The 16,787-nt window shown below is 41.8% G+C and overlaps 1 protein-coding gene across 1 annotated transcript in view; it reads right to left on the reverse strand.

Annotated features, from left to right (window-relative positions):
* Nucleotides 1-11,351: 11,351 nt before the first annotated feature.
* The window catches only part of htra1b (HtrA serine peptidase 1b), a 29,814-nt gene continuing 24,378 nt past the window's right edge, over nt 11,352-16,787 (reverse strand). Inside the window, exons 8-10 of the mRNA XM_085361091.1 lie at nt 15,363-15,420; nt 12,958-13,053; nt 11,352-11,953 (exon numbers count right to left, since the gene is read on the reverse strand). Of these exons, the coding sequence (XP_085217217.1) occupies nt 11,785-11,953; nt 12,958-13,053; nt 15,363-15,420 (323 nt within the window). The 3' untranslated portion in view covers nt 11,352-11,784. The remainder of the gene's footprint in view (nt 11,954-12,957; nt 13,054-15,362; nt 15,421-16,787) is intronic.

The raw sequence follows: 16,787 nt of genomic DNA on the forward strand, positions 1-16,787 counted from the left end.
ATTTCTCAAGTAAAGGTTCACCAGTCTGCAAAAAACAACAAGAAACATCTAAAAGTTGTGGAACAGTTTCAGAATAACTATCAATGTAAAACTGAAGACTTTGCCAATCTAAACATCAACACCACCTATCATCAAAAGATTCAGAGGATCTGGAGAATTAATATTGGATCGCTCTGATCATGACAATAAGACCCATCCTTCTCTTTTTTGTTGTTGCTCTGTTGTTATTTACATTTTATAAAGTGATCCAATTGTAAATATGCACATGCTGACATATTTACAACGGCAATGTACCACCTACCATTTTCACTCTACTTAAACAATAAAAAAAGTTATATGTAACAAGATCAAACATCAGTAAAAATGCATGCTAATGCAAAAAAAATAAAAATAGAAAAAATATGAAACAAATATACAAAAATATGTATTCAATTCAAATCTGGCCACCATCAGCTGCAAAGCGGTTGCCTTGCACAGCAGCACACCACACCCAGCGCTGCTGCCACGCTCTGAAAGCTCTGCGGAAGTCCTCTTCTCCCAGTGAATCCAGTACTATCAGTGACGCATGCTGGAGCTCTTCCACTGTGTCAAAAAAATGTCCCCTCAACTTGGCGTTGATTTTGGGGAAGAGGAAGAAGTCGCAGAGGGCCAAATCTGGTGAGTGCTGTGGGTGAAGAATGAGATTTGTGTCGGTGTAGCAGAAATAATGGCACTCTTTCAGTGCGTCGTGGGCGGGTGTGTCGTCGTGATGGAGCAGCCAGTCGCCTTTCTGCCACAGTTCAGGTCGTTTGGCCTCGATGTTCTTCCTGAGACGCGTCATAACGCTGAGGTAGAACGGAGCATCAACCGCCTGACCGTCGGGAACAACTTCCCGATGCACCACCCCGTGAATGTCAAAGAAGACGATGAGCTTGACCTTGAACTGGCTCCTTGTCGGATTCACCCTCCTTGCTTTTCCAGGCTTGCAGCCGTACACCCAGCTTTCATCGCCAGTTATGATCCGGGACATGAACGTTGGGTCATCTCGCGTCTGTTGACGGAGATCCTCGCAGGCTCGTAAACGATACTGCTTCAGCTCGGGAGTGAGTAGCCTGGGCACAAGCTTGTTAGCCACTTGGTGCAGGTTCAAAGTGGACGTCAGGATCGCCTGGACCGTTCCGAATGACACGTTGAGAATGGCAGAAATCTCCCTCAGAGAGATCCGGAAATCCTGGCGCACAAGTTGATCGATTTCTCGGATGTGCTTGGGAGTTGTGCTCGTGCTGGGTCGCCCTGACCTGATTTCATCATCGACGGATGTTCTGCCATTTTTGAAACGCAAATACCAATCCTTGCATCTTGATCGGCTCATTGCTTTGCTGCCGTAAACTTCCTGAAGCATTTTGAAGGTTTTCTTCACAGATATCTTGGTTTTCACGCAGAATTTGATTTTTTCTCTCTGTTCAAATTTGAGGCGTTGCAATGCATTGCGGGACGCAACACTGAATATTGGCATCGGAAAGGTTCTGGGAGCTGTTGCACGTGTGTCATCCTCCTGCAGTCCATCCTGGCCAATGCAGCGTTCCTGGAAGAAGTCCGAGTCTTCAATCGGGCTCCGTTCATGGGAAACCTCTTCTTTAATATCAAACAGATGATGGACACCTGCAAGGTACACACAGATGGATGAGCATATTTTAAAAAAGCCAAAATGCTGGGTGTATGGGGACACTGGTTTCCAGTATCCTGCAGAATGGACTCTAACCTAAAGCCCATCTCACAGAGTTACATCATCCAATCGAATCACAGCCAACTAAGTTAAAACGAAGAGAAACTAAAATAAAACAAATCAAATTAGTGAGGTGACTGTATTCAATGGATTTCATCACTTGTTCTTAAATCTCGCCCTAAAAATACCCTCCATATTTTAATAACATTACTGAAGTGAAACTAACAAAGCCACAACAGAAGCAGACAAAATATAAAACCTGATTCCTCACAGAGAAAAAATGTTGGTGCAGTTTCATAGTTCAATTTAATTTGTTTGTTACCTGAGCTGCAGGTCTGAGTCTCCTCCTCGTCCTTGTATTCATTTTTAACATGATGAAACAGTGAGTGCACTTTCTCTTCATTTTCACTCTTCACCGCAGCAGCAGCGAGCGGGAAATCAGTGATGTCAGCTTCCTCCTCCTCTTCCTTCTTTATGCTGAGGAGCTGTGAGACTTGCTGCTCCATATCAGGGCTCCAGTCATCTGGTTCTTCTTTGATTGGTAACAGCTGCTGAATATCTGAAAGGTACAAGCATCACAAATGTATGAGCAACAATGCAATGAGAAACAAAATTAAATTCTTCCGTGTGGCCCTGAAACACAATCAAAGTTTCTTTACTCATTAGGAAAATGAGTTCTCGCCGTTAGTTATCGTTTCGTACACTGACTGGAGCTTCAAACTGGACGTTTCTGTCATTAGCAAAGCCGCCTGCATGATGTTTCTTTGGTAAACACCAAGATACAGGACAAGATCACGTGTATGCTGATGGTTTGCATCACTTCATCTCAGCAACTATTAAAAATAAAATGTTTCTACTTTGTTTTAAAAAGAAGCCTTCAGAACAATATAAATGTTAAGTTAATTTCTGAACTTGGTAAGTTTTTTGGAAGAAAGGTTAGGTTAGGTCAGGAATAGATGATGATGAAAGCAGTGATAGAATTAAAAGAATCACTTTGTACATTTGTAATAAGAATGACTTAGTTTAGCGAACATCTAAGTGCTAAAAAGCAGACAGCCAGGACTTACCCATGGTTGAAGACATCTTTCCTCTCGTCCTGCGGTTCAGACTGACTTCTGGTGACTTCTCAGGTTTTTAACCTCTCCTGATGCCTCAGAGTCGTTGACCCACCCATTCACCCTTTTGGGTTTGTTGGGTCAAGGTGTGAAATGCTCCGAGTCGTCTGGGATGCCCTGCAGGTATCTGATAAGAGGGGCAGGGTCCAGCTTCCTGGAACAATAACAGTTACTCCAGCATAACTGTCGTTACTTCTTTCACTCGTCTTTCACACCACAGCCGTGAACTGAAGGTGAACACTTAAATGTTAATGTAATCACTGGAACAAAGGTTCTTCTGCTAAAGATGCTGTTGAATCCATTTGTATCAGTGTCCTAGTTTCCAAATCTGCAGGGGGTTGAACGTAACTGGACATTACATTGAATGTAAATATTTCCTGTCCACTATAACTAGTCCAAGTACTAATGTGATTAAATCATTTACACAAAAGCAATATTTCATTTCCTCAGCTACGTGTTAATGTGAGCAGGAAGTTGTTTTAGACAACAGAATGAATGAAAACTCACCATCGTCTGTTGATCGACAGGTCAACCTTAAAAACCACCAACCTCTTGTGGTGCCTGATGTCACATGTGCTGATTAGAGCTTCTAAAAACATAATTGAATTAATCTGTTAAATAATTTTGAGAATTTGGGTCTACACTGTGCTGAAATGAGGCAACTGGACTTGAGTTTCTGAAGCCTTTCAACTCAGATCTCAAAGGCTCTACAGCTGGTGCAGGGCGGCAGTTAATCATCTGATTGGATCGTTGAGAGTCGTTGATTCTCTCATTTTGCCTTTGTGTTAAATTCTGACGCACCCAACAGCAGTGGGAGACATTAAAGGCACATGAGTGAAAGTTTATCAGGCCATAATGGTCCAGTTGTTGTGCTCTGATGTGTTTCTACATTCAGGTGCAGATGGGGTTTTGGGTCCTGACCTCAGCTGCTGGTTTTCCTTTGTTGCCAAGTCAAGTTTACTTTCAAGCACATTAAAAGAAACAGCACCCGTTAACCAAACCGTCCACAGTTAGACGAGTAAAAGACATTTAGGAAGATTTTAAAAGTGTCCAATGTTGTCCTGATGTGAAAGGCAGTTTGTTTCACACACTCAACAAATGATCCTTCACCCTCAGTCAACAGGAAGCAACAAATCTGAGTAGCTGAAATGGGTTTATTTAATCATTAAGGAAAATGTGGTATCATTTTAATGTATATCAATCAAGTACATTTTACGCACCACTGTTTACAATCTTTACACACCACAAATACACAGAAGATTTGCAGTATTTTAATGCACAGCATCTGCAGACCTTCTGGTGACTTCTCAGGTTTTTAACCTCTCCTTATTGAGAGTTTTTAATTTGCTTTTAACTGTAGACTCTGGTTGTGCTGCTGTCCTAGTAACCTTAGACCTGACAGCAGCCTTCGACACTGTCGATCACAACATACTGTTATCCATACTGTTATCCATTCTAGGCCCCCTGCTGTTTACTCTGTATTTGCTCCCTCTGGGCGATGTGCTGCGCAAATTTAATGTGTCCTTCTACACCTTTGCTGATGACATTCAGATCCACCTCCCTCTGAGGTTAGACTGTAAGGACTCTTTGCAGCCGTTATTCTCCTGTTTGTCTGACATTAAGACTTGGATGGCTCTTAACTTCCTACATCTAAATGAAAGTAAAACTGAAGTCATTGTGTTTGGGCTTCCTAAAGACCCCAACCTTTCCTTTGATTTTATGGGACCCCTAACTTCCAAAGTTAGGGGTTCCTCCATTAAGAGCCTCGGTGTTACTTTTGACATTACTTTTAAATTTGATAAACAAATCAGCTCCGTAGTCAAGGGATCTTTTTTATCATCTACGGATTTTAGCTAAAGTCAATTCCTACCTGTGCAGGAACGATCTAGAAAGGGTGGTCCATGCTTTTATTACATCACGGCTGGACTACTGTAACTCCCTTTATGCTGGTTTAGATCGTTCCTGTCTGCATCGCCTCCAACTGGTGCAGAACGCTGCTGCTCGCATGCTGACCGGTTCCAAAAAGAGAGACCACATCACTCCGGTCCTCTGCTCTCTCCACTGGCTTCCAGTTGCTTTTAGGATTGATTTTAAAATTTTACTGCTGGTTTTTAAGGTTCTTAACGGTACTGCACCTCCTTACCTGGCAGAGCTTCTTAGCATTTACCGCCCCAGGTGATCTTTGAGGTCAGCAGACCTTAAGCTTTTAGATGTTCCCAGGTACAGATTAAAGACTAGGGGAGAGAGGGCTTTTGCTGTGGCTGCACCCAGACTGTGGAACAGTTTACCTCCTCACATCAGATTCTCCACAAGCCTAGGAACTTTTAAAACTGCTCTTAAAACTCACCTCTTCTCATTGGCTTTTAGCAAGGTTTAACTTACTGTTTTAACTTATTGTTTTATCAGTGAGGTGTTTTATGTACTTGTGTTTTATTGTATTTTATATTTGTATTTTATTGTACAACACTTTGGTCAGCCTTGGTTGTTTTTAAATGTGCTTTATAAATAAACTTGACTTGACTTGACATGTGCTGATTAGAGCTTCTAAAAACATAATTGAATTAATCTGTTAAATAATTTTGAGAATTTGGGTCTACACTGTGCTGAAATGAGGCAACTGGACTTGAGTTTCTGAAGCCTTTCAACTCAGATCTCAAAGGCTCTACAGCTGGTGCAGGGCGGCAGTTAATCATCTGATTGGATCGTTGAGAGTCGTTGATTCCCTCATTTTGCCTTTGTGTTAAATTCTGACGCACCCAACAGCAGTGGGAGACATTAAAGGCACATGAGTGAAAGTTTATCAGGCCATAATGGTCCAGTTGTTGTGCTCTGATGTGTTTCTACATTCAGGTGCAGATGGGGTTTTGGGTCCTGACCTCAGCTGCTGGTTTTCCTTTGTTGCCAAGTCAAGTTTACTTTCAAGCACATTAAAAGAAACAGCACCCGTTAACCAAACCGTCCACAGTTAGACGAGTAAAAGACATTTAGGAAGATTTTAAAAGTGTCCAATGTTGTCCTGATGTGAAAGGCAGTTTGTTTCACACACTCAACAATGATCCTTCACCCTCAGTCAACAGGAAGCAACAAATCTGAGTAGCTGAAATGGGTTTATTTAATCATTAAGGAAAATGTGGTATCATTTTAATGTATATCAATCAAGTACATTTTACGCACCACTGTTTACAATCTTTACACACCACAAATACACAGAAGATTTGCAGTATTTTAATGCACAGCATCTGCAGACCTTCTGGTGACTTCTCAGGTTTTTAACCTCTCCTTATTGAGAGTTTTTAATTTGCTTTTAACTGTAGACTCTGGTTGTGCTGCTGTCCTAGTAACCTTAGACCTGACAGCAGCCTTCGACACTGTCGATCACAACATACTGTTATCCATACTGTTATCCATTCTAGGCCCCCTGCTGTTTACTCTGTATTTGCTCCCTCTGGGCGATGTGCTGCGCAAATTTAATGTGTCCTTCTACACCTTTGCTGATGACATTCAGATCCACCTCCCTCTGAGGTTAGACTGTAAGGACTCTTTGCAGCCGTTATTCTCCTGTTTGTCTGACATTAAGACTTGGATGGCTCTTAACTTCCTACATCTAAATGAAAGTAAAACTGAAGTCATTGTGTTTGGGCTTCCTAAAGACCCCAACCTTTCCTTTGATTTTATGGGACCCCTAACTTCCAAAGTTAGGGGTTCCTCCATTAAGAGCCTCGGTGTTACTTTTGACATTACTTTTAAATTTGATAAACAAATCAGCTCCGTAGTCAAGGGATCTTTTTTATCATCTACGGATTTTAGCTAAAGTCAATTCCTACCTGTGCAGGAACGATCTAGAAAGGGTGGTCCATGCTTTTATTACATCACGGCTGGACTACTGTAACTCCCTTTATGCTGGTTTAGATCGTTCCTGTCTGCATCGCCTCCAACTGGTGCAGAACGCTGCTGCTCGCATGCTGACCGGTTCCAAAAAGAGAGACCACATCACTCCGGTCCTCTGCTCTCTCCACTGGCTTCCAGTTGCTTTTAGGATTGATTTTAAAATTTTACTGCTGGTTTTTAAGGTTCTTAACGGTACTGCACCTCCTTACCTGGCAGAGCTTCTTAGCATTTACCGCCCCAGGTGATCTTTGAGGTCAGCAGACCTTAAGCTTTTAGATGTTCCCAGGTACAGATTAAAGACTAGGGGAGAGAGGGCTTTTGCTGTGGCTGCACCCAGACTGTGGAACAGTTTACCTCCTCACATCAGATTCTCCACAAGCCTAGGAACTTTTAAAACTGCTCTTAAAACTCACCTCTTCTCATTGGCTTTTAGCAAGGTTTAACTTACTGTTTTAACTTATTGTTTTATCAGTGAGGTGTTTTATGTACTTGTGTTTTATTGTATTTTATATTTGTATTTTATTGTACAACACTTTGGTCAGCCTTGGTTGTTTTTAAATGTGCTTTATAAATAAACTTGACTTGACTTGACATGTGCTGATTAGAGCTTCTAAAAACATAATTGAATTAATCTGTTAAATAATTTTGAGAATTTGGGTCTACACTGTGCTGAAATGAGGCAACTGGACTTGAGTTTCTGAAGCCTTTCAACTCAGATCTCAAAGGCTCTACAGCTGGTGCAGGGCGGCAGTTAATCATCTGATTGGATCGTTGAGAGTCGTTGATTCCCTCATTTTGCCTTTGTGTTAAATTCTGACGCACCCAACAGCAGTGGGAGACATTAAAGGCACATGAGTGAAAGTTTATCAGGCCATAATGGTCCAGTTGTTGTGCTCTGATGTGTTTCTACATTCAGGTGCAGATGGGGTTTTGGGTCCTGACCTCAGCTGCTGGTTTTCCTTTGTTGCCAAGTCAAGTTTACTTTCAAGCACATTAAAAGAAACAGCACCCGTTAACCAAACCGTCCACAGTTAGACGAGTAAAAGACATTTAGGAAGATTTTAAAAGTGTCCAATGTTGTCCTGATGTGAAAGGCAGTTTGTTTCACACACTCAACAATGATCCTTCACCCTCAGTCAACAGGAAGCAACAAATCTGAGTAGCTGAAATGGGTTTATTTAATCATTAAGGAAAATGTGGTATCATTTTAATGTATATCAATCAAGTACATTTTACGCACCACTGTTTACAATCTTTACACACCACAAATACACAGAAGATTTACATGTACATACATTAAATTAGTTAAAGTCAGCAGTCACAGTATTTTAATGCACAGCATCTGCAGACCTTCTGGTGACTTCTCAGGTTTTTAACCTCTCCTGATGCCTCAGAGTCGTTGACCCACCCTTTCACCCTTTTGGGTTTGTTGGGTCAAGGTGTGAAATGCTCTGAGTCATCTGGGACGCCCTGCAGGTATCTGATAAGAGGGGCAGGGTCCAGCTTCCTGGAACAATAACAGTTCTGATTGTCTCCTTATTTACAATAAATTCTGCTGCTGTCCAGCATCAACAATATTTCTGTGCAGTAATGTTAACACTACGATTAATCTGCTCATGATTACCGTTGGAAATTCTTTATATCTTAACAGATTCAATCATATATGTAACATTTGCAAACAGTAAACAAACATATGCCATGATTGCCCAAAAAACAGTATACATGAGACTATTTAGTTTTAACAACACAAAGAGTAAGACCTGTTGAAATCATCTCAATCAAACCTTCCAGTAACGTCAGGATAGCAGAGGTGTGTCTCGGAGCGACTTTATTCACAAAATAAATAATAATACCAGCTACCTCTTTACAATACAGGTGGACTCACGGCTTCCACCAAGTGACAGCGCCATCAAAGGAATTGTTACTATTTGTCTTTTGCATTGTGAAGATTTTTATCTTCAGTCAGTTTTGCAGGAATAAATCTGAGCAGAAACTGTAGACCTGTACACTTCACGCTATACTCTGTGCCATCAGTAAACACTGTCCTTATGAGTTTATGAGCTCAAATAACAGCTACAATTCTTATTAAATATACAAAGAAGTTGACTTTGTAAATTGGCCTCCTCATTAGACCCAAAAAGCAGGATCCAGTGGTTTTGGGTGGTCACTTGTCATGTGTGGTTTCAAAGCACCAAAATGGAGATGGCTTTATTTTGGGACGTCACAGATCACTATGTGGCATCCCTTTAGCTTTCTGCAAGTATAATATACAGCCTATGCTCAAATATTGACCTTTGTCCTCAGAGGCCAGAGAGAGGGAGGCAGAGTTGCCGATGGGCTCCTAGACTGTTGTAACATAAAAAGCCTCATTCACGAACCTCTTTTTCCAAATCAGTCTTTTGTTTGTAACTCGAGCCACAGTCCGGCGTCAGTTGGATTTTTAAGCCATCTGCACTCTGGAGGAAGAGCTCGGGAAAGGTTGGCCTTTTAGGCTGTCCTTCTCAGACACTTGTTGGAGTTTCTTCCAGCTGTTGTTGTTTAGTTGTGCGGGCTTCTCTCTCAGAGAAACTCCACCACTTTCTCCCAGATGCACCGTGAGATATTTGTTCTTCCTTATAAATATAGAACTGGGTGCATGACATTATGCAAGAGTGGACACAAGTGTGGGGATTTTGAATAAAACTGATTCAATAACACAAACGCAGTGTTAAGAATAAATATTCTGGTCATACATACCTGCCCATATTAGTGAACGAGATCCTCTGTCTTCTTTTCTGCTTCTTGTTCTAACTAAATCTGTATGTTTTTGAAAGTCTCCTCAGGCAACGAAACTCTTGTTATAATTTGTCATGTTAGGAAAAGTCTGTTTAAATAAGCTCCTATTGGTTTGTAAAGATAACAAAGTAAAGCTTGAAAAGTTTCCTGTTATGACAAGGAAGTGATGAAAATTCATCATGATGACGTAGCCTACGTAAGAGAAACTAAGGCTACGTTCACTCTGCAGGTCTTGATGCTCAATTCCGATTTTTTGATCAAATCCGATTTTTTTGTCTGCTCGTTCACACTACAAATAAAATGCGACAGCAAACGCGCTCTAGTGTGAACGCTCAAAGCGGCCCGCATGCGCAAAAGAAGACGTCACACACAGCGCGCTCTGTTTAGACCCAGAGCAAACTATATTGTTTGACTGATGGGCCTTAATATAAAGACTTCGGACTTTACGTTTCCCAATTTTTGCTTTAAGTTATTTTGTTATTGTTAGGTATTTTAGTACCATGGTAGCATTTACTGGATATTGTTTTATAGTGACATTATACAGGAAAACTCTGTCATTCAATAAGGCCCCTTTGTTTTAGTTATTTTTCTCTTTGACCCAAGAATTGATGTGTGAGAATCACAGGCTGGTACAAGGTTGAAATACCACAGAGATCACTCCCTCAGCTACATTAGTTTCTTAATCTTTTAGGAGACGCCTGTTGAGGCCAAATGGTTTGTTTCAGATTTCACTAATGTAAGAACTCTTCGTTTTGTGCCTTGAAAATATGTCGCTGAGATAATCACAATTATAGCTGAACTGATAAACTACACAAAGGATGCTTCTTCACCCAAGGGCAGGAAGACGCTGCCTTATCTTGGTCTGTACTGGTTTAAACTGATAAATCTGCTGTCTCATGAATTTTATATAAACTGTTGTACTTGTGAATAAAGTTGAGTCGATTTGGGAAGACAATCTGAAGCAGTCTCTGTTTTCTTGTTCTCCCAAGCTGCTCCCGAGCTCGTACTAACACGCTGAATGGCATGCTTGAATATTACTTGAGAATATATTTGACTGTGTTACAGACTAAGGTACATTCTCTGCTGATAGACGTCCACGCCTCGGAGGAAGCCGATCCACGGATTAGGCCTTGGAAACCGTTTCCTTCAGTTATTTACATAATAATGTAGATAACCTAATAATTATCCTTATTGCTGTTTTAGAGGAGCGCTGCTTCAAAGGATAGTTGCAGATTATACAGTACATAAAATATACGTGAAAATAAAATGTTCACGTTTCCCCAACGTTGTCTTCCCAACAGTTTCAGTGACCTCTACACTGGATGGCCAGGAAGCGTTTGCGATGTCTTCTCCGGAGCTGATAATTGGTGTCTGTCTTGTGTCAGTGACGTAAAAGACGGATTTAATGCGACATGACCGTTCAAACAGCAGTCGCTTTCTAAAACATCTGATATGTATCGGATTCAGGACCACATACGAAAGTGACCCAGATCGGATTTGAAAATATCGGATTTGTGCTGTTCACACTGTCATACCATGATCGGATATGGGTCGCATAGGGTCCAAAAAATCGGATTTGATGCACTTTCGCCTGCAGTGTGAACGTAGCCTAAGAGGAAGAGGAATACTCGGGGACTCCTTGGAGTTCAGGAACAGTTAAAATGTGAGAAAAAGCAAAAATGTTACACAAATTTCAAAGCCTGGCGTTCTTATTGAGATTGGCTGTGACTAATGTCAGCGGTTTCCCTCGATGCACCATTTGTAGTGAATATTTGTACAAATGTTGGGTAAATATAGGAAAATATAAATATAGAAAATCATGATTATTAATAAAGAGACTTTTTTAAAAATAATTTTATTCCCTTTTTTGAAAACATTGTCATCAAACACATACTGAAAAAAAACACTATTAAAAATATCCCATGGAGAACATACAGTACACAGTGATACTACGGAAACCTGCAGTAACCTCTTTGTAGTGACAGATGGTGTTAGTAGGATATAAAAGGTCTGTGAGGATGGAAAAGAGGAAAGATGAGAGCTAATATGAGCCGTACAATGACAGGGGTGAAGCATCAGATCCCAGAGTGACGAACCTCCGAAGGTGTGTCAGCATTATAAAAATGAAAGACGAGTAGCAGTACTAATAATTACAAATTCTAGGTGTGGCCCCAGACACACCCTAACATATTTGTTCTTTTTTTAAGTGTTCATGATTGGCTGAAAAACACTGAGAGCCAGCTCGAGATCGCGTGAGCGGTTAAGGTGTTGTGTTGAATGGTAGCTCAGTCAGCTGAGAGGTCAAGGGTCGACCTCCTCGGGGATGATGGTGAGGATGGCATCCTCGTTGCCTCGCCTCACCACCATTCGAAGCGTGTCGTCCCGCTTTATGGCAGCGCTGACGTCGCTGGCAGAGGTGATTCGTTCGCCGTTGATGCTGATGATGACATCACTCTCCTTCAGGCCGGCTCTGTTACAAAGAATGAAAAGAAAAGACGAGTTATTCTGGACTACCAAGAATAAAAAGGCATTCCTGACACACACCTCCATATTCCAGGGAAAGGATGAACTGAAGGGCTGCACAAGATCCAGTGTAATACAAAGAAGGATTATTTTGTACTGCAAATCATACAAAGCTGCTGTAGTAGAGTCCAAGAATAAAAATGTACAGATGGAAATGACACTGAAACCGTGTTTCTGCTCTCATAGAGATTATTAGCTGTGGTAGTGACTGAAAATATGAGACTGACAGTAGTGGAAATGAGCTTCCTCTACATCCTCTAAAGGGGTCTGAAGTCAGCCTAGAGAAAAGGTGGGGAGCTCACTTATTTGCGAGGAGCTGAAAGTAGAGCACCTAGTCCTCCACACCAAAAGGAGGCTAGTTGAGGTGGTTCGGATGCCTGCAAAGTGACAGTTAAACACAGAGGCTCTACTTTCAGAGCTGAAGCGATGCCAAAGAGAAACCCAGATCTGCGCAGCTATGACTGAAGCAGTTTGTCCTCCCTGCCAGAGCAAGCTGGACGCTCTGGGTGGGAAACACTCGTTTTTCTGTTTTGCTGCTGGCTTCCAGGATGTTTCCAAAAAGGAAAACAGCAGCTTTAAAATCAGAGGTGAACTCTCCATACCCCGCAGTCAGCACGATCAGAGGCTCCTCCTGAGTGCCGTCTATGTTCTGCATGAACCAAGCAGACAACAAGAAAACAAACTCTGCCTGCTGTTTCCTCAGGTGGGCCGCTGCGGTTTGCTTTCAGCATGCTTGAGTAGCAAAAACCGTCTGCAGAAGCATGTTTGTAACCACCCAGCGTGCACTCTTGTACCTGCTTTAACATACCAGAACCCCTCCGATGCCAAATGTGCCACTTGTGCCTTGGAAATAAAACTCTCTGGACAGAGAGCTATCCTGTCCATATCCTGAACTTTTATGCCCCGATGTGAACTTAGTAGACAGTGAACTGGGTGAAATGAAACACTCACGCCTCAGCTGGAGTTCTGCTGATGACTTCAATGACGTACGCCCCAGAAGTGACATCTGGGAAGTCTGACTGCCGCTCCTTCAGCTCCTTGGCCAGCCTGAGAAAAGAGGAGAAAACCAGTGAGAACATGAGCTTCTGCACCGAATGTTTTCAGCACGTCATTCTGATGCATTTGATTTATTCTGGGCTCTAAAACTTCACTCAGATTAGAAGTGACATCCTGAGGACAGGGCAAACTCTGAGAAGCTGCATCTTCAACAAAGCCGACGGTGATGAACTATGACCTGCATCATGCAGTCACTGTGTTCACCACCTTTCTGGAGCAAAATGTCTGAAATGACAGGCCCAGATTTAAATGTGTGTGGTGCCTGAACCACGCTGACTGTCAGCATAATTAAGGCCTGTCAGAAAGAGTATTTTATTCTGAAGTGCCCAAGGCTCCGTCAAGTATTCTGTGGTTTGTAAGCAAAAATAAAAGAGATTAACTGCCCCAAATATGATGAAGATGTTGCAAAATATGACACATGCAGCATTTTTCTCATTATGCTGATCAGCGAATGGACATTTGGCGTCTCCAGCCGGTTAAATGGTGCTCCAAACCAGCAGAAGTGTTGTGTAGCGTTTTATCTTCTCAGTCATAATAACATTTGTGTTGCAAGTCCTGATTCACAGCAGTCAGAATGGCATCTGTGCTTCACACTGCATTATCACTAAAACAGCATATTCCACCCTGGAGCCATGTTGAGAGCATTAATCCCTCTGAAAATGTCTTTCACAAGAAATGGTCTCAAACCTGGGAGGTGTTTTCTAATTGTTGTGTGTTCAGAGCCGTTACTTCACACCAAGTTCTTTTAATACTTAAAATCAGTATGGTTGTATTTGAGTTTATGGGTAATTATGAGTTTTGATTCTTCTTTTCATTCTTTTTGAGTGATTCTGTGGAGGTTTGGGGCCTTGTTCTGATTGGATTATATCCCAGTGAGTCACTGATTGATTGTTTTCCCCTGATGTTACTGACCTCCTGCTCTTGCCTGGATCCCGTTTATTAGCTGCACTTTGCTAGCACTCTTTTTTGCCTTCAGAACTGCTCTTTGTGCCGAAGCTTCATCAAGGTGCTGAAAGATTTTGGTCCCTATTGACACGACAGCATCATTTAGCTGCTGCAGATGCACATCCATGATGTGAAGCTTCCTTTCCACCAAATCATGAGGATCTGCTACAGGATTAAGTTTAGGTGGCTGTGGTGGCCATTTGAGTCTTTGTGACAAGGTGCTTTCTCCTGCTGGAAGCAACCATCAGAAGATGGTCCACTGTGGTTACACTGGGATGGACATCGTCCGTTTTCAGACCATTCTCTGTAAACATGGAGATGGTTGTGACAATCTGAATTATTCAGACCAGCATCCACGCCATGATCAAGGTCTCTGAAATCACCTTTCTTCCCCATTGTGATGCTCAGTTTGAGCTTCAGCAGGTCATACTGACCATGTGCAAACACCTAAATGCACGGAGCTGCTGTTACGACTGGCTGACTGTATATTTGCATTAAGAAGGAGTTAAGCAGGTGTCCCCAACAAAGTGACAGGTGAGTGTATATCCCTTCCCTTTCTCAAACCTTCTTTTACACTCTCAAGTGTGCTCGTTGGAGTTTTGCACTCAGCCTTTTATGAATATTGATAAATTTCAGCTTTTGTGTTTTTTCTGGCTGTTTTATTTAAGGAAGCTCCAACATGTAAGGACTGACATACATCAGCCAACCGTGTCCCAATGTGCAGCAGCAGCATGTTTTCACTTGCAGCAGGCTTGACAGTGCATCACCACACGATAGGTTTGACATGAATAAAGCTGACTGATGATCACTCGAGGAGGTTACCTATTATCTTGGCTTCTTGCGCAGTGTTGTGAAATGTAGAAAAGTTGGTACTTGGATGGAGGGTGAAACTTGAAAAGCGTAAATGTGATGGCAGATCATTTTAAAAGTACCTGAGGGCATGTTTAAAATTAACAAGCTGTCATAAAGTGAGGGTTGTTTTGGTGATTTGGGGAGTTTCCTGCTGTGACTCTGGGCCAGCTTAGGCGGGTACTCTGACCCGAAGGCTGTGAACGCGGCCTGGCCCGGCTTACATTCCTGCTTAAAGCGATCATTTGGCAGCGGGTATCGAAAGCTAACGTCACCCTGTCGATATGATCACCGCCCTGATTATGTATGAAAGTCAGGATTGAGAAACATCCATTTTAGGGATCCAGGGAGCGTCAACAACACACTGAGTCGGGATTTAGATTTTCCAGGCTGCTCTCACAGAAATCAACACATTAAATAATCTTACAATTTAATCCTGTTTAAATGCAGTTTAGATGATTTTTCTGTGGATGTCAGAAGTAGAGGTGAGGGAAGCTGGGACTTACGATGAAGTGAGACTCATCATTCTGACGCCGATGTATTTCTTCTTCTGTGGTGTTTTACCTGCAGAACATAACAACAAAAATACCCTTTATGTCCATGTTATGGTCAACATCATCATCCTCTTCTATCACGTTTATCTAGTTTTAAAATCAACAAGTCTAAAGTGAAGTGTGAAATGTTTAACAGGCAGCTTTGAAATCTATCTTTGCGTTTTAGCTACAGTACCGTAACGTAACGTAGCCATGCAAACGTCTCAGAGTTTCAGGTACAGGTACGAGTACTGGAGGTGGATGTGGCACAAGCCTGGAGCTTGTTTACTCTGGTCAGAGTCAGTTCATGAGTCTGTAAATGTGTGGCTTTTTCTCTTGATTTGGTTTCATTTCAAACAGAAAAACTGGAAGCAACCAAAAAACCAAAAAATGCATCACTGAAAACCACCATCAGTCTTCTTATTGGCTAAATCAGTCTGGGGTGAGAGAAATAAAGGTGCTGTGGTTTGGGTTCAAATCTCAAATCTGCTGACAGTTTGGTCACATCATGTTCTGGCCATGAGCGAACCACTCTGGAGTTACGTTTAGCTGAAAGGGTCTCAGTGCAGTTGTTTTGGTCTGCACCCGAGCATGATTACCGAAACAAACAAACTTCATCAAGGAGGAAAATAAACCGAGATTTATTTAACCGGGCGAAGCAGCTAAAATCCACAGAGCTCCACATGAAACTTTCTGGACTGGAAAAACAGATTTTAAGCTTTATTTAAAAACTGTATTTAAGTCAATTTTAGATCCAGTTTAGGTATTTCAATCTAAAGAGACAAAATCTGGGTTTTGTTTGTAATTTCAAAGCTAAATTGTAAAAAAAATTGTCTCTTAGAGCGATAACAATAAGTGTTGATGCTCTCTGGGCATTTACTGGAGAAAACTTTCAGGGCTCTCATCTCCACCTGGGATAGGTGGGCGTCAAAATAAGTTATAACACATGGTCTCCTTTTACCCACATTTAATCCTAGGCTCATCCTCTAGCTGTGGTTCCCGATACTCTCCTGTTTATTGTCTATTTCCTCTCGCCTCTTAAATACTGAGCCTGGTTCTACTTTCTTCCTGTTAAAAGGCAGTTTGTCCTTCCCACTGTCAGCTAATGCTTGCTCGTGGGGGCGTGTTGTGCGTGCTTGTGCATTGTAATGAAAATTCTTCACGGACAAGCTTGAGCAGCCACAAAAAACACGCAGGCACATGGACGTCCACACGCTCTCACCAAATGATGACAGAACTGCTGTGATTTGATGCCATTTAAATAAACTTGGATTCAATTTAGAAGTAATGAGTGATTACTGCAGCGGAAAAACTGAGAGAAACCTTAACCCTTATATCACATGACAAAACTTTAGTTCATGAAGAAGTGTTTCCTTGTAAATCTGAGCTGAAAATGTA

The sequence above is a fragment of the Diplotaxodon limnothrissa genome, linkage group LG8 (assembly GCF_057381915.1).
Source record: "Diplotaxodon limnothrissa isolate DT_005_m linkage group LG8, D_limnothrissa_male_GT1.1, whole genome shotgun sequence".
NCBI lineage: Eukaryota > Metazoa > Chordata > Actinopteri > Cichliformes > Cichlidae > Diplotaxodon > Diplotaxodon limnothrissa.